General features: G+C 60.7%; 1 protein-coding gene across 1 annotated transcript; it reads left to right on the plus strand.

The window, feature by feature from the left end:
* Positions 1-45: 45 nt before the first annotated feature.
* Positions 46-27945, plus strand: LOC134175500 (ryanodine receptor 1-like; the record flags this gene model as incomplete). Its single annotated transcript, XM_062641543.1, has 16 exons — positions 46-172; positions 5546-5706; positions 6403-6565; positions 8047-8133; positions 9022-9248; positions 10024-10675; positions 10763-10924; positions 12203-12403; positions 15644-15755; positions 16708-16851; positions 18984-19257; positions 20614-20704; positions 23388-23520; positions 25896-25990; positions 27388-27450; positions 27810-27945. Coding segments are annotated over 16 exons (2828 nt in total), but the record flags the coding sequence as incomplete, so codon positions are not given.

Below are 27945 nucleotides of genomic sequence, written 5' to 3' on the forward strand. Positions count from 1 at the left end.
TGTGTGGGTCCCTGTGCCCCCTTGACCCCCCACTGCCCCCCATAGGTTCCTGTTCAAGGGCCGGAAGCCGCCGTTCGCGCCCCCCCCAGCGGCCCCCAGCGTCCCCCGCCTGGAGCAGGATGTGGTCCCTGCCGAGCGCGATGACCCCGAAGTCATCCGGGACAGCACCACGGTACGGGGGGGGGACCCCGGTATCACTGCATCCCAGTGCCAGTGCATCCCGGTACCACTGCATCTGGGTACCACTGCATCCCGGTACCACTGCATCCGGGTACCACTGCATCCCGGTACCACTGCATCCCGGTGCCACTGCATCCCGGTATCACTGCATCCGGGTACCACTGCATCCGGGTACCACTGCATCCCGGTATCACTGCATCCGGGTACCACTGCATCCGGGTACCACTGCATCCCGGTGCCACTGCATCCCAGTGCCACTGCATCCCGCTGCCAGTGCATCCCAGTGCCACTGCATCCCGGTATCACTGCATCCCGGTGCCAGTGCATCCGGGTACCACTGCATCCCGGTATCACTGCATCCGGGTACCACTGCATCCGGGTACCACTGCATCCCGGTATCACTGCATCCGGGTACCACTGCATCCGGGTACCACTGCATCCCGGTGTCACTGCATCCCAGTGCCACTGCATCCCGCTGCCAGTGCATCCCAGTGCCACTGCATCCCGGTATCACTGCATCCCGGTGCCAGTGCATCCGGGTACCACTGCATCCCGGTATCACTGCATCCGGGTACCACTGCATCCCGCTGCCAGTGCATCCCGGTACCACTGCATCCCGGTATCACTGCATCCGGGTACCACTGCATCCGGGTACCACTGCATCCCGGTATCACTGCATCCCGGTATCACTGCATCCGGGTACCACTGCATCCCGGTACCACTGCATCCGGGTATCACTGCATCCGGGTACCACTGCATCCCGGTATCACTGCATCCGGGTACCACTGCATCCCGGTATCACTGCATCCAGGTATCACTGCATCCCGGTACCACTGCATCCGGGTACCACTGCATCCGGGTATCACTGCATCCGGGTACCACTGCATCCCGGTGCCACTGCATCCCGGTACCACTGCATCCGGGTACCACTGCATCTGGGTACCACTGCATCCCGGTATCACTGCATCCGGGTACCACTGCATCCCAGTGCCACTGCATCCCGGTGCCAGTGCATCCCAGTATCACTGCATCTGGGTACCACTGCATCCGGGTACCGCTGCATCCGGGTACCGCTGCATCCCAGTATCACTGCATCCCGGTATCACTGCATCCGGGTACCACTGCATACCAGTGCCACTGCATCCGGGTACCACTGCATCCGGGTACCACTGCATCCCGGTACCACTGCATCCGGGTACCACTGCATCCCGGTATCACTGCATCCGGGTACCACTGCATCCCGGTACCGCTGCATCCGGGTACCGCTGCATCCCGGTACCACTGCATCCGGGTATCACTGCATCCGGGTACCACTGCATCCGGGTACCACTGCATCCCGGTACCACTGCATCCGGGTACCACTGCATCCCGGTACCACTGCATCCAGGTACCACTGCATCCCGGTACCGCTGCATCCGGGTACCACTGCATCCCGGTACCACTGCATCCGGGTATCACTGCATCCGGGTACCACTGCATCCGGGTACCGCTGCATCCTGGTATCGCTGCATCCGGGTACCACTGCATCCGGGTACCACTGCATCCCGGTATCACTGCATCCAGGTACCACTGCATCCCGGTACCACTGCATCCCGGTATCACTGCATCCCGGTACCACTGCATCCGGGTATCACTGCATCCCGGTACCGCTGCATCCCGGTACCACTGCATCCTGGTATCGCTGCATCCGGGTACCACTGCATCCCGGTACCACTGCATCCCGGTATCACTGCATCCCAGTGCCACTGCATCCCGGTACCACTGCATCCCGGTATCACTGCATCCGGGTACCACTGCATCCGGGTACCACTGCATCCCGGTATCACTGCATCCGGGTACCACTGCATCCGGGTCCCACTGCATCCCAGTACCACTGCATCCCGGTACCACTGCATCCGGGTACCACTGCATCCCGGTACCACTGCATCCTGGTATCACTGCATCCTGGTATCACTGCATCCCGGTGCCACTGCATCCCGGTATCACTGCATCTGGGTACCACTGCGTTGCCGGTGCCAGTGCATCCGGGTACCACTGCATCCCGGTATCACTGCATCCGGGTATCACTGCATCCCGGTACCAGTGCATCCCTGTATCGCAGGGTATCCCACTGCCTCCCATTGCCTCCCATTGACTCCCATTGCCCCCTCTTGACTCCCCTTGACTCCCATTGCCCCCATTGACTCCCATTGACTCCCATTGACTCCCATTGCCCCCCATTGACTCCCATTGACTCCCATTGACTCCCATTGCCCCCTATTGACTCCCATTGCCCCCCGTTGCCTCCCATTGCCTCCGATTGCCTCCCATTGACTTCCATTGACTCCCATTGACTTCCATTGACTCCCATTGACTCCCATTGACTCCCATTGCCCCCCATTGACTCCCATTGCCCCCCATTGACTCCCATTGCCCCCATTGACTCCCATTAACTCCCATTGACTCCCATTGCCCCCCATTGACTCCCATTGCCCCCATTGACTCCCATTGACTCCCATTGCCCCCCATTGACTCCCATTGCCCCCATTGACTCCCATTGACTCCCATTGACTCCCATTGCCCCCCATTGACTCCCATTGACTCCCAATGACCCCCATTGACTCCCATTCCCATTGACTCCCATTGCCCCCCATTGACTCCCATTGTCCCCCATTGACTCCCATTGACTCCCATTGCCCCCCTTTTAGCCGCCCATTGCACCCATTGACTCCCATTGACTCCCATTGCCCCCCATTGCCTCCCATTGACTCCCATTGACTCCCATTGCCCCCATTGACTCCCATTGACTCCCATTTCCCCCATTGACTCCCATTGACTCCCATTGACTCCCATTGACTCCCATTGCCTCCCGTTGTTTCCCATTGCCCCCCATTGACTCCCATTGACTCCCGTTGCCCCCATTGACTCCCATTGCCCCCATTGACTCCCATTAACTCCCATTGACTCCCATTCCCATTGACTCCCATTGCCCCCCATTGACTCCCATTGCCCCCATTGACTCCCATTGACTCCCATTGACCCCCATTGCCCCCCATTGCCCCCCATTGACCCCCATTGACTCCCATTGACTTCCATTGACTCCCATTGACTCCCATTGACTCCCATTGCCCCCCATTGACTCCCATTGCCCCCCATTGACTCCCATTGCCCCCATTGACTCCCATTGACTCCCATTGACTCCCATTGACCCCTCATTGACTCCCATTGACTCCCATTGACTCCCATTGACTCCCATTGACCCCCATTGACTCCCATTGACTCCCATTGACTCCCATTGCCCCCATTGACTCCCATTGACTCCCATTGACTCCCATTGACTCCCATTAACTCCCGTTGACTCCCATTGCCTCCCATTGACTCCCGTTGACTCCCATTGCCTCCCATTGACTCCCATTGACTCCCATTGACTCCCATTGACTCCCATTGACTCCCATTGCCTCCCATTGCCTCCTGTTGACTCCCATTGCCCCCCATTGACTCCCATTGACTCCCATTGACTCCCATTGACTCCCATTGACTCCCATTGACTCCCATTGCTCCCCATTGACTCCCATTGACTCCCATTGCCCCCCATTGACTCCCATTGACTCCCATTGACTCCCATTGCCTCCCATTGCCTCCCATTGACTCCCATTGCCCCCATTGACTCCCATTGCCCCCATTGACTCTCATTGACTCCCATTGCCCCCATTGACTCCCATTGACTCCCATTGACTCCCATTGCCCCCCATTGACTCCCATTGACTCCCAATGACCCCCATTGACTCCCATTGCCCCCCATTGACTCCCATTGACTCCCATTGACTCCCATTGACTCCCATTGCCCCCCATTGACTCCCATTGACTCCCATTGACTCCCATTGCCTCCCGTTGATTCCCATTGCCCCCCATTGACTCCCATTGACTCCCGTTGCCCCCATTGACTCCCATTGCCCCCTATTGACTCCCATTGCCCCCCATTGCCTCCCATTGACTCCCATTGACTCCCATTGCCCCCATTGACTCCCATTGACTCCCATTTCCCCCATTGACTCCTATTGACTCCCATTGACTCCCATTGACTCCCATTGCCTCTCGTTGACTCCCATTGCCCCCCATTGACTCCCATTGCCCCCATTGACTCCCATTGACTCCCATTGACTCCCATTGCTCCCCATTGACTCCCATTGACTCCCATTGACTCCCATTGACTCCCATTGCCCCCATTGACTCCCATTGACCCCCATTGACTCCCATTGCCCCCATTGACTCCCATTGACTCCCATTGACTCCCATTGACTCCCATTGCCTCCCATTGCCCCCCATTGACTCCCATTGACTACCATTGACTCCCATTGACTCCCATTGACCCCCATTGACTCCCATTGACTCCCATTGACTCCCATTGCTCCCCATTGACTCCCATTGACTCCCATTGCCCCATTGACTCCCATTGACTCCCATTGACTCCTATTGCCCCATTGACTCCCATTGACTCCCATTGCCCCCCATTGACTCCCATTGACTCCCATTGACTCCCATTGCCCCCCATTGACTCCCATTGCCCCCATTGACTCCCATTGACTCCCATTGACTCCCATTGCCCCCCATTGACTCCCGTTGACTCCCATTGACTCCCATTGCCTCCCGTTGACTCCCATTGCCCCCCATTGACTCCCATTGACTCCCATTGACTCCTATTGCCCCCCATTGACTCCCATTGACTCCCATTGACTCCCATTGACTCCCGTTGCCCCCATTGCCTCCCATTGCCCCCATTGACTCCCATTGACTCCCATTGACTCCTATTGCCCCCCATTGATTCCCGTTGACTCCCGTTGACTCCCATTGCCTCCCATTGACTCCCGTTGACTCCAATTGACTCCCATTGACGCCCATTGCCTCCCGTTGACTCCCATTGACTCCCATTGACTCCCATTGCCTCCTATTGATTCCCGTTGACTCCCATTGCCCCCTGTTGACTCCCATTGACTCCCATTGACTCCCATTGCCTCCTGTTGACTCCCATTGCCTCCCATTGCCCCCATTGACTCCCATTGCCCCCCATTGACTCCCATTGCCCCCCATTGACTCCTATTGCCCCCCATTGATTCCCGTTGACTCCCGTTGACTCCCATTGACTCCCATTGACTCCCGTTGACTCCAATTGACTCCCATTGACGCCCATTGCCTCCCGTTGACTCCCATTGACTCCCATTGACTCCCATTGCCTCCTATTGATTCCCGTTGACTCCCATTGCCCCCTGTTGACTCCCATTGACTCCCATTGACTCCCATTGTCTCCCATTGACTCCCATTGCCTCCCATTGCCCCCCATTGCCTCCCATTGCCCCCATTGACTCCCATTGCCCCCCATTGTCCCCAGCACTACTTCTCGGTGCGGCTGCCGGCGGGGCAGGAGCCGGGCTGCGCGTGGGTCGGGTGGGTGACCCCCGGCTTCCACCAGCACGAGGCCTCCTTCGAGCTGGGCCGCGTGCGCAGCGTCACCGTCACCGTGGGCGACAGCCAGGGCCACGTGCACCACAGGTGGGGGCGGAGCCACGGTCCTATGGGGGGAATGGGGATGGGGGGATGGGGGGGATGGGGGGAATGGGGGTTATGGGGGGGATGGGGATGGGGTTTGGGGGCTTCCTGGGGTGATGGGGATGGGGATGGAGGTTGGGGGGGATAGGGAGGATGGGGATGGGGATAATGGGGATGGGGTGATGGGGATGGGGTTTGGTGCTATGGGGATCGGGTTTGGGGGGTCATGGGGTGACGGGGATGGGGTTTGGGGGATAATGGGGATGGGGGGGTGATGGAGGATGGGGTTTGGTGCCACAGGGATGGGGTTTGGGGGGTCATGGGGTGATGGGGATGGGGTTTGGGGGTGATGGGAATGGGGTTTGGTGTCATGGGGATGGGGTTTGGGGGGTCATGGGGTGATGGGGATGGGGTTTGGGGGTGATGGGGATAGGGTTTGGTGCCATGGGGACGGGGTTTGGGGGATCCTGGGGTGATGGGGATGGGGTTTGGGGGTGATGGGGATGGGGGGGAATCGGGATGGGGTTTGGGGGGTCCTGGGGTGATGGGGATGGCTCTGTCCTTGATGAGGATGCCATTTGGGGCGTTCCTATGATGGGGATGGGTTTTGGGGGTGATGGGGTTCCAGATCCGGGGCTCCCATGTGAATTCCCTCCCCCCCCCCATCCCCATCCATCACCCCCTTTTTCCGCCCCCCAGCATCAAGCACAGCAACTGCTACATGGTGTGGGGCGGGGAGTTCAGCAGCAGCCAGCAGGGCCGCGTGAGCCACAGCGACCTGGTCATCGGCTGCCTCGTGGACCTGGCCACCGGGCTCCTCACCTTCACCGCCAACGGCAAGGAGGTCGACACCTTCTTCCAGGTGGGGTGGAACCCCCCCATGGACACCCCCCCCAACCATGGAACCCCAATGTTGGGGGGGAGAGCACAACCCCATCCCAATCCCATCCCATCCCCATCTTATCCCCATCCCCATCCCCATCCCCATCCCAACCCCATCCCATCCCCACCCCATCCCCATCCCATCCCCATCCCATCCCCACCCCATCCCATCCCCATCCCATCCCTATCCCATCCCCATCCCAACCCAACCCCATCCCCATCCACATCCCCATCCCATCCCCATCCCATCCCCATCCCCATCCCATCCCATCCCAACCCCATCCCATCCCCATCCCCATCCCCACCCCATCCCATCCCATCCCATCCCCATCCCCATCCCCATCCCCATCCCCATCCCCATCCCCATCCCCCCCCCATCCCCATCCAATCCCATCCCCATCCCATCCCCTTCCCATCCCCATCCCCGTCCCATCCCCATCCCATCCCCATCCCATCCCCATCCCAATCCCATCCCAATCCCATCCCATCCCCATCCCCATCCTATCCCCATCCCATCCCCATCCCATCTCATCCCCATCCCCATCCATCTTCCCAACCCCATCCCATCCCCATTCCCATCCCCATCTCAACCCCATCCCATCCCAATCCCATCCCCATCCCAATCCCATTCCCCATTCCCAATCCCAATCCCCATCCCCATCCCATCCCATTATCATCCCACTCCATTCGCATTTCACCCTATTCCCATCCAATCCCATCCCTATCCCATCCCCATCCCCATCACCATCCCCATCCAATCCCATCCCAATTCCCATCCCCATCCCCATCCCATCCCCATCCCCACCCCATCCCATCCCCATCCCATCCCCATCCCCATCCCCATCCCCATCCCTACCCCATCCCTGCCCCATTGCTGCCCCATCCCATCCCCATCCCATCCCCACCCCATCCCCACCCCATCCCCATCCCCATCCCATCCCCATCCCCATCCCCATCCCCATCCCCATCCCCATCCCCATCCCCATCCCCATCCCATCCCCACCCCATCCCCACCCCATCCCATCCCATCCCATCCCCATCCCCACCCCACCCCATCCCATCCCAACCCATCCCCATCCCATCCCCATCCCATCCCCAACCCCATCCCATCCCCATCCCATCCCCATCCCACCCCATCCCGTTCCCATCCCCATGCCAACCCAACCCCATCCCCATACCCATCCCATCCCCACCCCATCCCAACCCCATCCCCATCCCCATTCCCATCCCCCATCCCCTATCCCCATTCCCTATCCCCATCCCATCCCCATCCCCACGGTTCCTCCCCACCCCATCCCCATCCCATCCCCACCCCATCCCCATCCCCATCCCATCCCCACCCCATCCCCATCCATCCCCATCCCATCCCCACCCCATCCCCATCCCCATCCCCGCCCCACCCCATCCCAACCCCATCCCGCGTGCCCCTTGGCCGCCCCATGCCCACCTTGGTCCCTGCAGGTGGAACCCAACACCAAGCTCTTCCCGGCCGTCTTCGTGGTCCCCACCAGCCAGAACATCCTGCAGTTCGAGCTGGGCAAGCTCAAGGTGACCCCTTAGTTGGGGGCTCTATGGGGAAATGGGGGGCCAAGGTTGGGGGTTTGGGGCCCTGATGGCCTTTTTGGGGGGGGGTCTTGGTGGCCAAGGAGAACCTGGGGGTCTATGGAGGGGCTTGGAGTCGATAGGGTGGACCAAGGGGTTGTTGGGGTCTATGGAGGGTCCTTGGGGTCTTCAAGGTGAACCAAGGGGTTGATGGGGTCTGTGGACTGACTCCATTGCCCCCCATTGCTTCCAATTGACTCCATTGACTCCATTCCCTCCCGTTGACTCCCATTGCCCCCCATTGACTCCCGTTGACTCCCGTTGACTCCGTTGATTCCCGTTGACTCCCATTGCCCCCCATTGCCTCCCGTTGGCTCCCGTTGACTCCTGTTGACTCCCATTGACTCCCGTTGACTCCCATTGCCCCCCATTGCCTCCCGTTGACTCTGTTGACTCCCGTTGACTCCCATTGCCCCCCATTGCCCCCCATTGCCTCCCGTTGACTCCGTTGACTCCATTGACTCCCGTTGACTCCCATTGCCCCCCATTGCCTCCCGTTGCCTCCCGTTGACTCTCATTGCCTCCCGTTGAATCCTGTTGACTCCCATTGACTCCTGTTGACTTCCATTGACTCCCATTGACTCCGATTGCCCCCCATTGCCTCCCGTTGACTCCCTTTGACTCCCATTGACTCCATTGACTCCTATTGTCTCCGATTCATGCCCATTGACTCCCATTGCCTCCCGTTGACTCCCATTGCCTCCCATTGCCACCCGTTGCCTCCATTGACTCCCATTGACTCCCACTCCCTCCCGTTGCCTCCATTGACTCCCATTGACTCCCATTGCCCCCCATTGCCCCCCATTGACTCCCATTGCTCCTCTCCCCCCCCAGAACATCCTGCCCATCTCGGCGGCCATGTTCAGCAGCGAGCAGGGCAACCCGGAGCCCCAGTGCCCCCCACGCCTTGGGGTGCAGATCCTGACCCCCGTCACCTGGAGCCGCCTCCCCAACGAGAGCCTCAGCGTGGAGACGGCGCGGTTGGGCGAGCGCCTGGGCTGGGCCGTGGAGTGCACCGAGCCCCGCATCATGATGGCCCTGCACATCCCCGAGGAGAACAGGTCAGCCCCCGGCACCCGCTGAGGCCAATGGGCACCCTTGGGCGCCCGCTGAGGCCAGTGGGCACCCTTGGGCACCCACTGTGGCCAATGGGCGCCCTTGGGCACCCATTGAGCCCAATGGGCACCCTTGACCATCGTTGAGTTCCACTGGGCACCCCTGAGGCCAATGGGCACCCTTGACCATCGTTGAGTCCCACTGGGCACCCCTGAGGCCAATGGGCACCCTTGACCCTCGTTGAGTCCCAGTGGGCACCCCTAAGGCCAATGGGCACCCTTGGGCACCCATTGAAGCCAATGGGCACCCTTGACCATCGTTGAGTTCCACTGGGCACCCCTGAGGCCAGTGGGCACGCTTGACCCTCGTTGAGTCCCAGTGGGCACCCATTGAGGCCAATGGGCACCCTTGACCCTTGTTGAGTCCCACTGGGCACCCCTGAGGCCAATGGGCACCCTTGACCCTCGTTGAGTCCCACTGGGCACCCCTGAGGCCAGTGAGCACCCATTGAAGCCAATGGGCACCCTTGACCCTCGTTGAGTCCCACTGGGCACCCCTGAGGCCAATGGGCACCCTTGACCCTCGTTGAGTCCCACTGACTCCCCTTGACTCCCATTGATGCCCATTGACTCCCATCGACCCCCATTGACTCCCATTGACTCCCATTGACTCCCATCAACCCCCATGGACCCCCATTGACTCCCATTGACTCCCATTGACTCCCGTTAACTCCCATCGACCCCCATCGACCCCCATCGACCCCCATTTCCCCCCCCCCAGGACCCTGGACATCATGGAGCTCTCGGAGGAGCTGGAACTGCAGCGCTTCCAGCAGCACACGTTGCGTCTCTACTGCGCCGTGTGCGCCTTGGGCAACAACCGCGTAGCGCACGCGCTCTGCAGCCACGTTGACCAGGCCCAACTCCTCTTCGCCATCGAGAGCCCGGAACTGCCGGGTCCCCTCCGAGCCGGTTACTACGACCTCCTATTGGCCATGCACTTGGAGGCTGCCCAACGCGCCTGCTCTTCCATGAGCGCCGAGTTCATCGTACCCATCACTCCCGCCACCAAGAGCATCGCCTTGTTCCCCAACGGCGCCCGCGTACCCGCGCCGCCCGGCGTCGGCCCCGGCGTCTGCCTCCGTCCCCGGCCCCACTTCGCCGATCCTTGCTTCATCCTCGCGCCGGGCAACGGCAAGACCCAGTTGAGTCCCAGCATCCCGTTGGGAGAGCTCGGCGCTCGCGCCATCCGGATGCTGGCGGAGGCGGTGACCGGCGCGGCGCCGCACGCTCGCGATCCGGTGGGGGGAAGCGTGGAGTTCCAATTGGTGCCCGTGTTGAAGCTGGTGTCGGCGCTGCTGGCAGTGGGAGCCCTCGAGGAGGAGGAAGTGAGGAAGGTGTTGAGGATGATCGACCCCCGGGTCTTCGGGGAGGCAGGCAAAGAAGGGGAGGAAGGGGAAGAAGAGGAAGGGGAAGAAGAAGAGGGCAAGAGGAGGAAGAAGGCCATTGAGGCCGGGGAGATGATGGAGGAGGAGGAGGAGGAGAAGGAGGAGGAAGAGGAGAAGGAGAAGGGAGAGGAGGAAGAGGAGGAGAAGGAGAAGAAGGAGGAGGAGGAGAAGGAGGAGGAAGGCCTGCAGGAGGGGCTGCTGCAGATGAAGCTGCCGGAGTCGGTCAAGCTGCAGGTGAGGGGGGACCTCCATGGTCCGAGTCCCCATACCCCATATCCCACACCCCATATCTCATATCCCATACCCCATATCCCATATCCCATATCCCACACCCCATATCCCATATCCCACACCCCATATCCCATATCCCATACCCCATATCCCATACCCCATATCCCATATCCCATACCCCATATCCCATGTATGCCCTATATCCCATACCCCATATCCCATATCCCATACCCCATATCCCATATCCCACACCCCATATCCCATATCCCATACCCCATATCCCATACCCCATATCCCATATCCCATACCCCATATCCCATGTATGCCCTATATCCCATACCCCATATCCCATATCCCATACCCCATATCCCATACCCCATATCCCATATCCCATACCCCATATCCCATACCCCATATCCCATGTATGCCCTATATCCCATACCCCATATCCCATACCCCATATCCCATATCTCATACCCCGTATCCCACACCCCATACCCCATACCCCATATCCCATACCCCATATCTCATATCCCATACCCCATATCCCATATCCCATATCCCACACCGCATACCCCATACCCCATACCCCATATCCCATATTCCATATCCCATACCCCATATCCTGTATCCCATACCCTGTACCCTGTATCCCATATCCCATATGCTATGCCCCATATCCCATACCCCATACCCCACACCCCATAGATCCCCATAGATCCCCATAGATCCCCTGTCCCCATGCAGATGTGCGAGCTGCTGCAGTTCTTCTGCTCGCGGGAGCTGCAGCACCGCGTCCAGGTGTCCCCACACCCCATAGATCCCCATAGATCCCCATAGATCCCCATAGATCCCCATAGATCCCCATAGCTCCCCATAGCTCCCCATAGCTCCCCATAGATCCCCATAGATCCCCATAGCTCCCCATAGATCCCCACAGATCCCCATAGATCCCCACAGATCCCCATAGATCCCCATAGCTCCCCATAGCTCCCCATAGATCCCCACAGATCCCCATAGATCCCCACAGATCCCCACAGATCCCCATAGATCCCCATAGATCCCCATAGATCCCCACAGATCCCCTGTCCCCATGCAGATGTGCGAGCTGCTGCAGTTCTTCTGCTCGCGGGAGCTGCAGCACCGCGTCCAGGTGTCCCCACACCCCATAGATCCCCATAGATCCCCATAGATCCCCATAGATCCCCACAGATCCCCATAGATCCCCATAGATCCCCATAGATCCCCATAGATCCCCACAGATCCCATGCACCCATGCAGATGTGCGAGCTGCTGCAGTTCTTCTGCTCGCGGGAGCTGCAGCACCGCGTCGAGGCGGTCGTGGCCTTCTCGGAGCGCCACGTGCGGCGCCTGCAGCGGGACCAGCGCGGGCGCTACGGGCGCCTCATGCGGGCGCTGAGCATGAGCGCGGCGGAGACGGCGCGGAGGACGAGGGAGTTCCGCTCCCCACCGCAGGAGCAGGTGGGGGGGGGTGCTGATAGGGATGAAGATGGAGATGAGGATGCTGATGGGGATGAGGATGCTGATGGGGATGAGGATGCTGATGGGGATGAGGATGAGGATGAGGGTGCTGATGAGGATGAGGATGCTGATGGGGATGAGGATGCTCATAGGGATGCTGATGGGGATGGGATGCGGATGAGGATGCTGATGGGGATGGGATGGGGATGAGGATGCTGATGGGGATGGGATGAGGATGAGGATGCTGATGGGGATGGGATGGGGATGGGGATGGGATGGGGATGAGGATGAGGATGCTGATGGGGATGGGATGGGGATGAGGATGGGGATGAGGATGAGGATGAGGATGCTGATGGGGATGGGATGAGGATGCTGATGGGGATGAGGATGAGGATGCTGATAGGGATGAAGATGGAGATGAGGATGAGGATGAGGATGCTGATGGGGATGAGGATGCTCATAGGGATGCTGATGGGGATGGCATGAGGATGAGGATGCTGATGGGGATGAGGATGAGGATGAGGATAAGGATGAGGATGCTGATGGGGATGAGGATGCTCATAGGGATGCTGATGGGGATGGGATGGGGTGGGGTGGGGGTTGGGGTGCTGATAGGGATGGAGGACGCGGGAGTTCCGCTCCCCACCGCAGGAGCAGGTGTGGGGGGGGGGGGAATGGGGTGCTGATGGGGATGAAGATGGAGATGAGGATGCAGATGGGGATGGGATGGGGATGAGGATGCTCATAGGGATGCAGACGTGGATGGGGATGGGGGGGGAATGGGGTGCTGATAGGGATGAAGATGGAGATGAGGATGCTGATGGGGATGGGATGGGGATGAGGATGCTGATGGGGATGGGATGAGGATGATGCTGATGAGGATGAGGATGAGGATGCTGATGAGGATGAGGATGCTGATGGGGATGGGATGAGGATGATGCTGATGAGGATGAGGATGAGGATGCTGATGAGGATGAGGATGCTGATGGGGATGGGATGAGGATGATGCTGATGAGGATGAGGATGAGGATGCTGATGAGGATGAGGATGCTCATAGGGATGCTGATGGGGATGGGATGGGATTGAGGATGCTCATAGGGATGCAGACGTGGATGGGGATGGGGTGGGGTGGGTAATGGGATGCTGATAGGGATGAAGATGGAGATGAGGATGCTGATGGGTATGAGGATGGGGATGAGGATGCTGATGGGGATGCAGATGAGGATGATGATGGGGATGAGGATGCTCATAGGGATGCTGATGGGGATGGGATGGGGTGGGGATGGGGTGGGGTGGGGTGGGGGTGGGGAATGGGGTGCTGATAGGGATGGAGGACGCGGGAGTTCCGCTCCCCACCGCAGGAACAGGTGTGGGGGGGTGCTGATAGGGATGAAGATGGAGATGAGGATGCTGATGGGGATGGGGATGAGGATGAGGATGGGGATGAGGATGAGGATGCTGATGGGGATGGGATGAGGATGAGGATGAGGATGAGGATGAGGATGCTGATGGGGATGAGGATGAGGATGAGGATGCTGATGGGGATGAGGATGAGGATGAGGATGCTGATGGGGATGAGGATGAGGATGCTGATGGGGATGGGATTGGGATGAGGATGCTGATGGGGGTGAGGATGCTCATAGGGATGCTGATGGGGGTGAGGATGCTCATAGGGATGCTGATGGGGATGGGATGAGGATGAGGATGCTGATTGGGATGAGGATGCTTATAGGGATGCTGATGGGGATGGGATGATGTGGGGATGGGGATGGGATGGGATGAGGATGCTCATAGGGATGCTGTTGGGGATGGGGATGCTGATAGGAATCAGGTGAGGATGAGGATGGGGACAGGGATGGGGATGGGGTGGGGTGGGGATGCTGATAGGGATGCAGATGCAGATAAGGATGCTGATGGGGATTGGATGGGGATGAGGACGCTGATAGGGATGGGGGTGAGGATGAGGATGGGGATGGGGATGGGGCTGAGGATGCTGACAGGAATCAGCATAGGTGAGGATGAGGATAGGGATGATGTGGGGATGGGGATGGGATGAGGATGCTCACAGGGATGCTGATGAGGATGGGATGGGGATGCTGATAGGAATCGGGATAGGTGAGGATGAGGATGGGGATGATGTGGGGATGGGGATGGGGTGAGGATGAGGATGGGGATGCAGATGCAGATAAGGATGCTGTTGGGGATGGGGATGAGGATGCTGATGGGAATCAGGAGAGGTGAGGATGGGGATGGGGATGATGTGGGGATGGGGATGGGGTGAGGATGATCACAGGGATGCTGATGAGGATGGGGTGGGGATGCTGATAGGAATCAGGTGAGGATGAGGATGGGGATGATGTGGGGATGGGGATGGGTCCTTGCAGCAGGGATGCTCTCTGGCTGGGCAGGAGCTGACCCCTTTGCCCCCACCATGTCCCCCCCCATATCCCCCCCATGTCCCCCCCCATTTCCCCCCATGTCTCCCCCATGTTCCCCCCATGTCCCCCCCATATCCCCCCCATTCCCCCCCATGTCCCCCCCCATGTTCCCCCCATATCCCCCCCATATCCCCCCCATGTCCCCCCCATATCCCCCCCATGTCTCCCCCCATATCCCCCCATATCCCCCCCATGTCCCCCCCATGTCCCCCCATATCCCCCCCATATCCCCCCCATTACTCCCCCCATATCCCATTTCCCCCCCATATACCCCCCATATCCCCCCATGTCCCCCATAGGTGAACATGCTGCTGCACTACAATCCCCCCCATGTCCCCCATATCCCCATATCCCCCCCATGTCCCCCCATGACATATGCCCCCCATGTCCCCCCCCCCCCATCCCCCCATGTCCCTCCCCCATTCCCCCCCGGTCCCCCCCATATCCCCCATCCCCCCATTCTCCCCCAAATCCCCCCCATCCCCCCCATATCCCCCCCATGTCCCCCCCCATTTCCCCCCATGTCTCCCCCATGTTCCCCCCATTCCCCCCCATATCCCCCCCATTGTCACCCCCCATCTCCCCCCCATTGTTCCCCCATATCCGCCCCCCACATCCCCCCATTCCCCCCATATCCCCCCATATCCCCCCCATGTGCCCCCCTTGTCCCCCCCATATCCCCCCCATGTCCCCCCCCATCCCCATGTCCCCCCCATATCCCCCCCCCATGTCCCCCCCATGTCCCCCCCATGTCCCCCCCATTCCCCCCCATGCCCCCCATGCCCCCCATGCTGCCCCATAGGTGAACATGCTGCTGCACTACAAGGAGGGCCCGGACGAGGAGGAGTGCCCGGTGCCCGAGGACATCCGGGGCGAGCTCCAGGACTTCCATAGGGACCTCCTGGCCCATTGCGGTGAGCGGGGACCCATAGGGACCCATAGGGACCCATAGAGACCCATAGGGACCCATAGGGACCCATAGAGACCCATAGGGACCCATAGAGACCCATAGGGACCCATAGAGACCCATAGAGACCCATAGGGACCCATAGAGACCCATAGAGACCCATAGAGACCCATAGGGACCCCATAGAACCCCATAGGGAACCCATAGGGACCCATAGAGACCCCATAGTAACCATAGCATCCCATAATAACCCCATAGGGAACCCATAGGGACCCATAGAGACCCATAGTGACCCCATAGTAACCATAACATCCCATAATAACCCCATAGGGAACCCATAGGGACCCATAGAGACCCCATAGAGACCCCATAGGGACCCCATAGGGAACCCATAGAGACCCCATAGGGAACCCATAGGGAACCCCATAGGGACCCCATAGGGACCCATACCGACCCCATAGCAACCCTAACACCCCATAATAACCCCATAGGGACCCCATAGGGACCCTAACATCCCATAATAACCCCATAGGGAACCCATAGGGACCCATAGAGACCCATAGAGACCCCATAGTAACCATAGCATCCCATAATAACCCCATAGGGACCCCATAGGGACCCCATAGGGACCCATAGCGACCCCATAGGGGCCCATAGGGACCCAAAGGGACCCCATAGAGACCCCACAGGGCACCCATAGAGAACCCCATAGAGACCCTATAGGGACCCATAGAGACCCATAGGGACCCCATAGAGACCCATGGGAACCCATAGGGACCCGTAGAGAACCCCATAGGGACCCATAGGGACCCTATAGGGACCCATAGAGACCCATAGGCCCCCCCCACCATGGGGCCCCCCCCATAAGGACCCCCCCCATTGGGACCCCCCCATAAAGACCCCCCCATAGACAACCCCCCATAAGCCCCCCCTCTAACCCCCCCCTGTTCCCCCCCCAGGGCTGGAGCTGCCCACGGAGGAAGAGGAGGAGGAGGAGGAGGCGTCAGTGGGGCAGCGGCTGCTGGGGCTGGTGCACAAAGTGCTGGGGCGCAGGGGGGGCCCCAAGGAGGAGGAGCCCCCCCCCGAGGAGCCGCCGGCACCCAGTGAGGGGGGGGGGAGCACCCAGGGACCCTTCTGCACCCATGGGTGCCACATCCCCAATGCGCCCCATGGTCCCATCCCTATCCATGGGTGCCCCATGGCACCATCCCCATCCATGGGTGCCACATGGCACCATCCCCATCCATGGGTGCCCCATGGCCCCATCCCCATCCATGGGTGCCCCATGGCCCCATCCCCATCCATGGGTGCCCCATGGTCCCATCCCCATCCATGGGTACCACAGGTCCCCATCTGCACCCATGGGTGCCCCATCCCCAATGTCCCCCATGGTCCCATCCCCATCCATGGGTGCCCCATGGCACCATCCCCATCCATGGGTACCCCAAGTCCCCATCCCCATCCATGGGTACCCCATGGCACCATCCCTACTGCCCCCCCATGGGTACCCCGTGGTCCCATCCCCATCCATGGGTGCCCCATGGCCCCATCCCCATCCATGGGTACCCCATGGCACCATCCCCATCCATGGGTACCACAGGTCTCCATCTGCACCCATGGGTGCCACATCCCCAATGCACCCCATGGCACCATCCCCATCCATGGGTGCCCCATGGCCCCATCCCTAATGCCCCCCCATGGGTACCCCATGGCACCATCTGCACCCATGGGTGCCCCATCCCCGATGCCCCCCATGGGTACCCCATGGCACCATCCCCATCCATGGGTACCACAGGTCTCCATCTGCACCCATGGGTGCCCCATCCCTAATGCACCCCATGGGTACCCCATGGCCCCATCCCCATCCATGGGTACCCCATGGCACCATCCCTAATGCCCCCCATGGGTACCCCATGTCCCCATCTGCACCCATGGGTGCCCCATCCCCAATGCCCCCCATGGGTACCCCCTGTCCCCATCCCTAATGCCCTCCATGGGTATCCCATAGCCCCATCCCCATCCATGGGTACCCCATGGTCCCATCCCCATCCATGGGTATCACAGGGCCCCATCTGCACCCATGGGTGCCACATCCCTAATGCCCCCCATGGGTATCCCATAGCCCCATCCCCATCCATGGGTACCCCATGGTCCCATCCCCATCCATGGGTACCCCAAGTCCCCATCCCCAATACCCCCCATGGGTCCCCCCATCCCCATTGCCCCCTATGGGTACCCCATGTCCCCATCCCCAATGGCCCCCATGGGTCCCCCATTCCCAATGTCCCCTATGGATACCCCATGTCCCCATCCCTACCTATTGGTACCCCATGTCCCCATCCCCACCCATGGATACCCCAATGCCCCCTATGGGTACCCCAATGCCCCCCATCTCCCCATTGCTCCCCACAGGCTCCCTGCAGGCCCTCATCTCTCAGACCATGGTGCACTGGGCTCAGGAAGCCTTCATCCCCCCATGTCCCCATCCCCATCCCCAATACCCCCTATGGGTACCCCATGTCCCCATCCCTACCTATTGGTATCCCATGACCCCATCCCCATCCATGGGTCCCCCAGGCCCCATCCTCATCCCCAATGCCCCCTAGGGTACCCCTTGTCCCCATCCCTACCTATTGGTACCCCATGTCCCCATCCCCACCCATGGGTACCCCAATGCCCCCCATGGGTACCCCATGTCCCCATCCCTACCTATTGGTATCCCATGACCCCATCCCCATCCATGGGTCCCCCACGTCCCCATCCCATCCCCAATGCCCCCTATGGGTACCCCATGTCCCCATCCCTACCTATTGGTACCCCATGTCCCCATCCCCATCCATGGGTCCCCCATGTCCCCATCCCATCCCCAATGCCCCCCATGGGTACCCCAATGCCCCCTATGGGTACCCCATGTCCCCATCCCTACCTATTGGTACCCCATGTCCCCAATACCCCCCATGGGTACCCCAATGCCCCCCATGGGTACCCCAATGCCCCCCATCTCCCCATTGCTCCCCACAGGCTCCCTGCAGGCCCTCATCTCTCAGACCATGGTTCACTGGGCTCAGGAATCCTTCATCCCCCCATGTCCCCATCCCCATCCCCAATGCCCCCCATGGATACCCCAATGCCCCCTATGGGTACCCCATGTCCCCATCCCCAATGCCCCCCATGGGTACCCCAATGCCCCCCATGGGTACCCCAATGCCCCCCATCTCCCCATTGCTCCCCACAGGCTCCCTGCAGGCCCTCATCTCTCAGACCATGGTGCACTGGGCTCAGGAATCCTTCATCCAGAGCCCGGAGCTCGTCCGGGCCATGTTCAGCCTCCTGCACCGCCAATACGATGCCCTGGGGGAGCTGGTGCGGGCCCTGCCCCGCGCCTACGCCCTCAGCTCCCGCTCCGTGCCCGACGCCACCGCCCTCCTCGAGAGCCTCAGCCAGATCCGCTCCCTGCTCATCGTGCAGATGGGGCCCGAGGAGGAGAACCTGCTCATCCAGAGCATCGGGTGAGCGCCGCGCCTGCCGCTGCGTCCTAGGGGGGACCGACGGCATCCTTGAGCATCCCTTGGGTACCCAACGGCATCCTTTGGGTACCCAACGGCATCCTTGAGCATCCCTGGGGTACCCAACAGCATCCTTGAGCATCCCTTGGGTACCCAACGGCATCCTTGAGCATCCCTTGGGTACCCAACGGCATCCTTGAGCATCCCTTGGGTACCCAACGGCATCCCTGAGCATCCCTTGGGTACCCAACGGCATCCTTTGGGTACCCAACGGCATCCCTGAGCATCCCTTGGGTACCCAAGAGCATCCCTGAGCATCGCTGAGCATCCCTGGGGTACCCAACGGCATCCTTGAGCATCCCTTGGGTACCCAACGGCATCCCTGAGCATCCCTTGGGTACCAACAGCATCCCTGAGCATCCCTTGGGTACCCAACAGCATCCCTGAGCATCCCTTGGGTACCCAAGAGCATCCCCGAGCATCCCTGTGGTACCCAACAGCATCCCCGAGCATCCCTTGGGTACCCAACGGCATCACTGAGCAGTCCTGAGCATCCCTTGGGTACCCAACAGCATCCTTTGGGTACCCAACAGCATCCTTTGGGTACCCAATGGCATCCTTGAGCATCCCTGGGGTACCCAACGGCATCCCTGAGCAGTCCTGAGCATCCCTTGGGTACCCAACGGCATCCTTTGGGTACCCAACAGCATCCCTGAGCATCCCTTGGGTACCCAAGAGCAACCCTGAGCATCCCTTGTGTACCCAACAGCATCCCTGAGCATCCCTGTGGTACCCAACAGCATCCCTGAGCATCCCTGTGGTACCCAAGGGCATCCCTGAGCATCCCTTGGGTACCAACAGCATCCCCGAGCATCCCTGTACCCTTGGCATCCTTTGGGGACCCATCAGCATCCCTGCAGCATCCCCATATCCCCATGGCCCCCCCAGCAGCCCTTGGGTACCCCCCACCCCCTGAGCATCCCTTGGGTAACCAACGGCATCCCAGGAACATCCCTTGGGAACAACAAAGGCATCCCTGAGCATCCAGGGTACCCAACGGCATGCGGGCCTGAGCATCCCTTGGATACCCGTGATGCAGGTCATCCTTGAGCATCCTTGGGCGGCGAGAGCAAGGTGAGCATCCCTGTACCCACAGCATCCCTGAGCATCCCTTGGGTACCCAACAGCATCCCTGAGCATCCCTTGGGTACCAACAGCATCCCCGAGCATCCCTGCCCTTGGCGTCATGGGGACCCATCAGCATCCCTGCAGACCCCCATATCCCCATGGGCCCCCCCATAGCTCCCATTCCCCCCCCACCCCCCGGGCCCCCCATAACCCCCCTTTTTCCCCCCCCAGGAACATCATGAACAACAAAGTCTTCTACCAGCACCCCAACCTGATGCGGGCGCTCATCCCAGCCGTGATGCAGGTCATGGTTGCCCTCAAGGTGAGCCCCTGCCCCATTGCCCTCATCCCGGCCCCATTGCCCTCATCCCGGCCCCATTGCCCTTATCCCGGCCCCATTGCCCTCATCCCAGCCCCATTGCCCTCATCCCAGCCCCATAGCCTCATCCCAGCCCCATTGCCCTCATCCCAGCCCCATTGCCCTCATCCCAGCCCCATTGCCCTCATCCCAGCCCCATTGCCCTCATCCCAGCCCCATTCCCTCATCCCTGCCCCATTCCCTCATCCCTGCCCCATTCCCTCATCCCTGCCCCATTCCCTCATCCCATAGCCTCATCCCAGCCCCATTGTCCTCATCCCAGCCCCATTGCCCTCATCCCAGCCCCATAGCCTCATCCCAGCCCCATTGCCCTCATCCCAGCCCCATTGCCCTCATCCCAGCCCCATTGCCCTCATCCCAGCCCCATTGCCCTCATCCCAGCCCCATTGCCCTCATCCCAGCCCCATTGCCCTCATCCCAGCCCCATTGCCCTCATCCCAGCCCCATTGCCCTTATCCCAGCCCCATTGCCCTCATCCCAGCCCCATTGCCCTCATCCCAGCCCCATTGCCCTCATCCCAGCCCCATTGCCTTATCCCAGCCCCATTGCCCTCATCCCAGCCCCATTGCCCTCATCCCAGCCCCATTGCCCTCATCCCAGCCCCATTGCCCTCATCCCAGCCCCATTGCCCGTATCCCAGCCCCATTGCCCTCATCCCAGCCCCATTGCCCTCATCCCAGCCCCATTGCCCTCATCCCAGCCCCATTGCCCTCATCCCAGCCCCATTGCCCTCATCCCAGCCCGATTGCCCTTATCCCAGCCCCATTGCCCTCATCCCAAACCCATTGCCCTTATCCCAAACCCATTGCCCTTATCCCAGCCCCATTGCCCTCATCCCAGCCCCATTGCCCTCATCCCAGCCCCATTGCCCTTATCCCAGCCCCATTGCCCTCATCCCAGCCCCATTGCCCTTATCCCAGCCCCATTGCCCTTATCCCAGCCCCATTGCCCTCATCCCAGCCCCATTGCCCTTATCCCAGCCCCATTGCCCTCATCCCAGCCCCATTGCCCTCATCCCAAACCCATTGCCCTTATCCCAGCCCCATTGCCCTCATCCCAAACCCATTGCCCTCATCCCAGCCCCATTGCCCTTATCCCAGCCCCATTGCCCTTATCCCAACCCCATTCCCAGTGTTCCCAACCCCATTCCCATCATTCCCAACCCCATTCCCAGTGCTCCCAACCCCAATCCCAGTGCTCCCAACCCCATTCCCAGTATTCCTGAGCCCATTCCCAGTGCTCCCAACCCCATTCCCAGTGCTCCCAACCCCATTCCCAGTATTCCCAACCCCATTCCCGGCACCCCCAACCCCATTCCCAGTGTCCTGGACCCCATTACTGGTATTCCCAGCCCCATTCCCCATATTCCCAGCCCCATTCCCAGTGTCCCTGACCCCATTCCTGCTATCCCTGACCCCATTCCCGTTATCCCCAACCCCATTCCCATTATCCCACCCCCATTATCATTCTCCCCACCCCATTCCCTCTCCCCCCACCCCATTCCCGTTATCCCGACCCCCTTCCCGTTCTCCTGACCCCATTCCCTCTCCCCCCAACCCCATTCCCGTTCTCCCCCCACCCCATTCCCGTTCTCCCAACCCCCTTCCCATTCTCCCCTCACCCCCTTCCCCGTGTTCCCCACCCCCATCCTGGTGTTCCCAACCCTATTCCCGCTGTTCCCCACCCCATTCCCTCTCTCCCCATCCTATTCCCGGTGTTCCCTCACCCCGTTCCCGTTGTTCCTGACCCCGTTCCCGTTATCCCAACCCCATTCCTGCTGTTCCCAACCCCATTCCCGCTGTTCCCAACCCCATTCCTGCTGTTCCAACCCCATTCCCATTATCCCAACCCCATTCCCGCTGTTCCCTCACCCCATTCCTGTTATCCCAACCCCATTCCCGTTGTTCCTGACCCCCATTCCCATCATTCCCGACCCCATTCCCGCTGTTCCCAACCCCATTCCCGTTGTTCCTGACCCCATTCCCATCATTCCCAACCCCATTCCCTCTCTCCCCACCCCATTCCCTCACTCCCAACCCCATTCCCATCATTCTCAACCCCATTCCCGCTGTTCCCAACCCCATTCCCTCTCTCCCCAACCCCATTCCCATCATTCCCAACCCCATTCCCTCTCTCCCCAACCCCATTCCCGCTGTTCCCAACCCCATTCCCATCATTCCCAACCCCATTCCCGCTGTTCCAACCCCATTCCCGTTGTTCCCAACCCCATTCCCGCTGCTCCCAACCCCATTCCCTCGCTCCCCATCCCAGTCCCGCTGTTCCCAACCCCATTCCCGTTATCCCAACCTCATTCCCGCTGTTCCTGACCCCATTCCTGTTATCCCTCACCCGTTCCCGTTGTTCCCAACCCCATTCCCGCTGTTCCCGACCCCATTCCCGCTGTTCCCTCACCACATTCCCTCTCTCCCCACCCCGTTCCCGTTATCCCACCCCCATTCCCATCATTCCCGACCCCATTCCCGCTGTTCCCTCACCCCATTCCCGTTATCCCTCACCCCATTCCCGTTATCCCAACCCCATTCCCATCATTCCCGACCCCATTCCCGGTGTTCCCGACCCCCATTCCCGCTGTTCCTGACCCCCATTCCCGCTGTTCCGGGCGCAGGAGATCCGCTTCCCCAAGATGGTCACGAGCTGCTGCCGCTTCCTGTGCTACTTCTGCCGGATCAGCCGCCAGAACCAGCGCTCCATGTTCGACCACCTGGGCTACCTGCTGGAGAACAGCAGCATCGGCCTCGGTGAGCCCCGTGGCAACCGCAGGGATGCTCCGTGGTATCCCCATGGCAACCAAAGGGTATCCCCGTGGCAACCAAAGGGTACCCCCATGGCAACACGAGGGTATCCCCGTGGCAACCGCAGGGATGCTCCATGGTACCCCCATGGCAACCAAAGGGATGCTCCGTGGTATCCCCATGGCAACCAAAGGGTATCCCCATGGCTACCACAGCCCAGCCCCATGGCAACCAAAGGGATGCTCCGTGGTACCCCCATGGCAACCGCAGGGATGCTCCATGGCAACCGCGGCCCGGCCCCGTAGCAACCACAGGGATGCTCCGTGGTATCCCCATGGCAACCCGAGGGTATCCCCATGGCAACCCGAGGGTATCCCCATGGCAACCAAAGGGATGCTCCATGGTACCCCCATGGCAACCGCAGCCTATCCCCATGGCAAGACGAGGGTACCCCCATGGCAACCAAAGGGTATCCCCATGGCAACCGTGGCCCGGCCCCATGGCAACCGCGGCCCGGCCCCATGGCAACCAAAGGGATGCTCCATGGTACCCCCATGGCAACACGAGGGTACCCCCATGGCAACCGCAGCCCAGCCCCGTGGCAACCAAAGGGATGCTCCATGGTACCCCCATGGCAACCGCAGGGATGCTCCATGGTACCCCCATGGCAACCGCGGCCTATCCCCATGGCAACCACAGCTCAGCCCCATGGCAACCGCAGGGTATCCCCATGGCAACCGCAGGGATGCTCCATGGTACCCCCATGGCAACCGCGGCCCAGCCCCATGGCAACCTCAGCCCATCCCCATGGCAACCACAGCCCAGCCCCATGGCAACCTCAGCCCATCCCCATGGCAACCACAGCCCATCCCCATGGCAACCGCAGCCTATCCCCATGGCAACCAAAGGGATGCTCCATGGTACCCCCATGGCAACCACAGCCTATCCTCATGGCAACCAAAGGGTATCCCCATGGCAACACGAGGGTATCCCCATGGCAACCAAAGGGATGCTCCATGGTACCCCCATGGCAACCACAGCCCAGCCCCATGGCAACCAAAGGGGTGCTCCATGGTACCCCCATGGCAACCGCAGCCCAGCCCCATGGCAACCGCAGCCTATCCTCATGGCAACCAAAGGGATGCTCCATGGTATCCCCATGGCAACCGCAGCCTATCCCCATGGAAACCAAAGGGATGCTCCGTGGTACCCCCATGGCAGCCACAGCATGTACCCATGGCAACCAAAGGGTGCACCCTTGGCAACCGCAGCCTATCCCCATGGCAACCGCAGCGTATCCCCATGGCAACCAAGGGGTATCCCCATGGCAGCTGCAGGATGCCCCCTTGGTACCCCCATGGCAACCACAGGGTATCCCCATGGCAACCGCAGGGTGCACCCATGGTACCCCCATGGCAACCAAAGGGTACTGCCATGGCAACCCAAGGGATGCTCCATGGCAACCCAAGGGTGCCCCCATGGCAACCCAAGGATACCTCTATGGCATCCCTATGGTACCCCTGTGGTGTCACCATGGCAACCCAAGGGATGCTCCATGGCAACCCAAGGGTACCCATGTGGCACCCCAATGATACCCCTATGGTACCCCTATGGCACCCCCATATCACCCCTATGGCACCCCATTTCACCCCTATGGCACCCCTATGGTGCCCCTATGACACCCCCATATCACCCCTATGGCACCCCTATGGTACCCCAAGGGTACCCCCATGGCAACCCAAGGCTATGCCTATGGTACCCCATGGCACCCCCATATCACCCCTATGGCACCCCTATGGTACCCCTATGGCACCCCCATATCACCCCTATGGCACCCCTATGGCACCCCTATGGCACCCCCATATCACCCCTATGGCACCCCTATGGCACCCCCATATCACCCCTATGGCACCCCTATGGTACCCCTATGGCACCCCCATATCACCCCTATGGCACCCCTATGGCACCCCACCCCTAGGGCACCCCCATGGCAACCCAACCCCTATGCACCCCTATGGCACCCCTATGGCACCCCTATGGCACCCCTATGGCACCCCTATGGCACCCCATGGCACCCCCATATCACCCCTATGGCACCCCTATGGCACCCCTATGGCACCCCTATGGTACCCCATGGCACCCCCATATCACCCCTATGGCACCCCTATGGTACCCCTATGGTGTCACCATGGCAACCCAAGGGATGCTCCATGGCAACCCAAGGGTACCCCTATGGCAACCCAAGGGTACCCATATGGCACCCCATGGCACCCCCATATCACCCCTATGGCACCCCCATCTCACCCCTATGGCACCCCATGGTACCCCCATTGGCACCGCCATTGGGGTGCCCCTGACCCCCATGTGTTTCCCCCCCCCAGGGATGCGGGGTTCGACCCCCCTGGACGTGGCGGCCGCCTCCGTCATCGACAACAACGAGCTGGCGCTGGCGCTCAAGGAGCAGGACCTGGAGAAGGTGGGGACCCCCCTGCACCCCCATGCACCCCAATGGACCCCCATGCACCCCAATGCACCCCAATGGACCCCAATGCACCCCAATGGACCCCAGTGCATCCCAATGCACCCCAATGCATCCCAATGGACCCCAATGCACCCCAATGCACCCCAGTGCATCCCAATGCACCCCATTGCACCCCAATGCACCCCAATGGACCCCAATGGACCCCAATGGCCCCCAATGGACCCCAATGGCCCCTAATGGACCCCAATGGCCCCCAATGGACCCCAATGGACCCAATGCACCCCAATGGACCCCAATGCACCCCAATGCACCCCAATGGACCCCCATGGACCCCCATGGACCCCAATGGACCCCAATGGACCCCAATTCACCCCAATGCACCCCCATGGACCCCCATGGACCCCAATGCACCCCAATGCACCCCAATGCACCCCAATGCACCCCAATGCACCCCAATGCACCCCAATGGACCCCAATGCACCCCAATGAACCCAATGCACCCCAATGGACCCCAATGGGTCCCAATGCACCCCAATGCACCCCAATGGACCCCAATGCACCCCAATGCACCCCAATGCACCCCAATGGACCCCCATGCACCCCAATGCACCCCGATACACCCCAATGGGCCCCAATGCACCCCAATGCACCCCAATGCACCCCAATGCACCCCCATGGACCCCAATGCACCCCAATGCACCCCAATGGACCCCAATGCACCCCAGTGCACCCCAATGCACCCCAATGGACCCCAATGCATCCCAATGCACCCCAATGCACCCCAATGGACCCCAATGGACCCCCCTGCACCCCAATGCACCCCAATGGATCCCAATGGACCTCAATGGACCCCAATGCACCCCAATGCACCCCAATGCACCCCAATGGACCCCAGTGCACCCCAATGCACCCCGATGCACCCTAATGGGCCCCAATGCACCCCAATGCACCTCAATGCACCCCATTGTACCCAATGTCCCCCACTGTACCCAATGCACCCCATTGCACCTCATGGACCCCAATGCACCCCAATGGACCCCAATGCGCCCCATTGTACCCAATGCACCCCATTGTACCCCATGGACCCCAATGGGCCCCAATGGACCCCAATGCGCCCCACTGCTGCCCCCCAGGTGGTGACGTACCTGGCCGGCTGCGGCCTGCAGAGCTGCCCCATGTCCCCAGTGCACCCCAATGCACCCCAATGGGCCCCATCGTACCCAATGCACCCCATTGTACCCCATGGACCCCAATGAATCCCATTGTACCCAATGCACCCCATTGTACCCCATGGACCCCAATGAATCCCATTATACCCAATGCACCCCATTGTACCCCATGGACCCCAATGGATCCCATTGTACCCAATGCGCCCCACTGCTGCCCCCCAGGTGGTGACGTACCTGGCCGGCTGCGGCCTGCAGAGCTGCCCCATGTCCCCAATGGGCCCCATTGTACCCAATGCACCCCATTGCACCCCATGGACCCCAATGCACCCCAATGCACCCCATTGTACCCCATGGACCCCATTGTACCCCATTGACCCCAATGCACCCCACTGCTGCCCCCCAGGTGGTGACGTACCTGGCCGGCTGCGGCCTGCAGAGCCGCACCATGTCCCCCAATGGGCCCCATTGTACCCAATGCACCCCATTGTACCCCATGGACCCCACTGCACCCCAATGCACCCCAATGCACCCCAATGCATCCCAATGGACCCCATTGTACCCCATGGACCCCAATGGATCCCATTGTACCCCATGCACCCCATTGTACCCCATGGACCCCAATGCACCCCACTGCTGCCCCCCAGGTGGTGACGTACCTGGCCGGCTGCGGCCTGCAGAGCTGCCCCATGCTGCTGGCCAAGGGCTACCCCGACCTGGGCTGGAACCCGGTGGGGGGCGAGCGGTACCTGGACTTCCTGCGCTTCGCCGTCTTCGTCAACG

This window comes from Pezoporus occidentalis, unplaced genomic scaffold (assembly GCF_034315485.1).
Source record: "Pezoporus occidentalis ecotype Australia unplaced genomic scaffold, CSIRO_AGI_Poc_V1 ctg687, whole genome shotgun sequence".
Taxonomy (NCBI): Eukaryota; Metazoa; Chordata; class Aves; order Psittaciformes; family Psittacidae; genus Pezoporus; species Pezoporus occidentalis.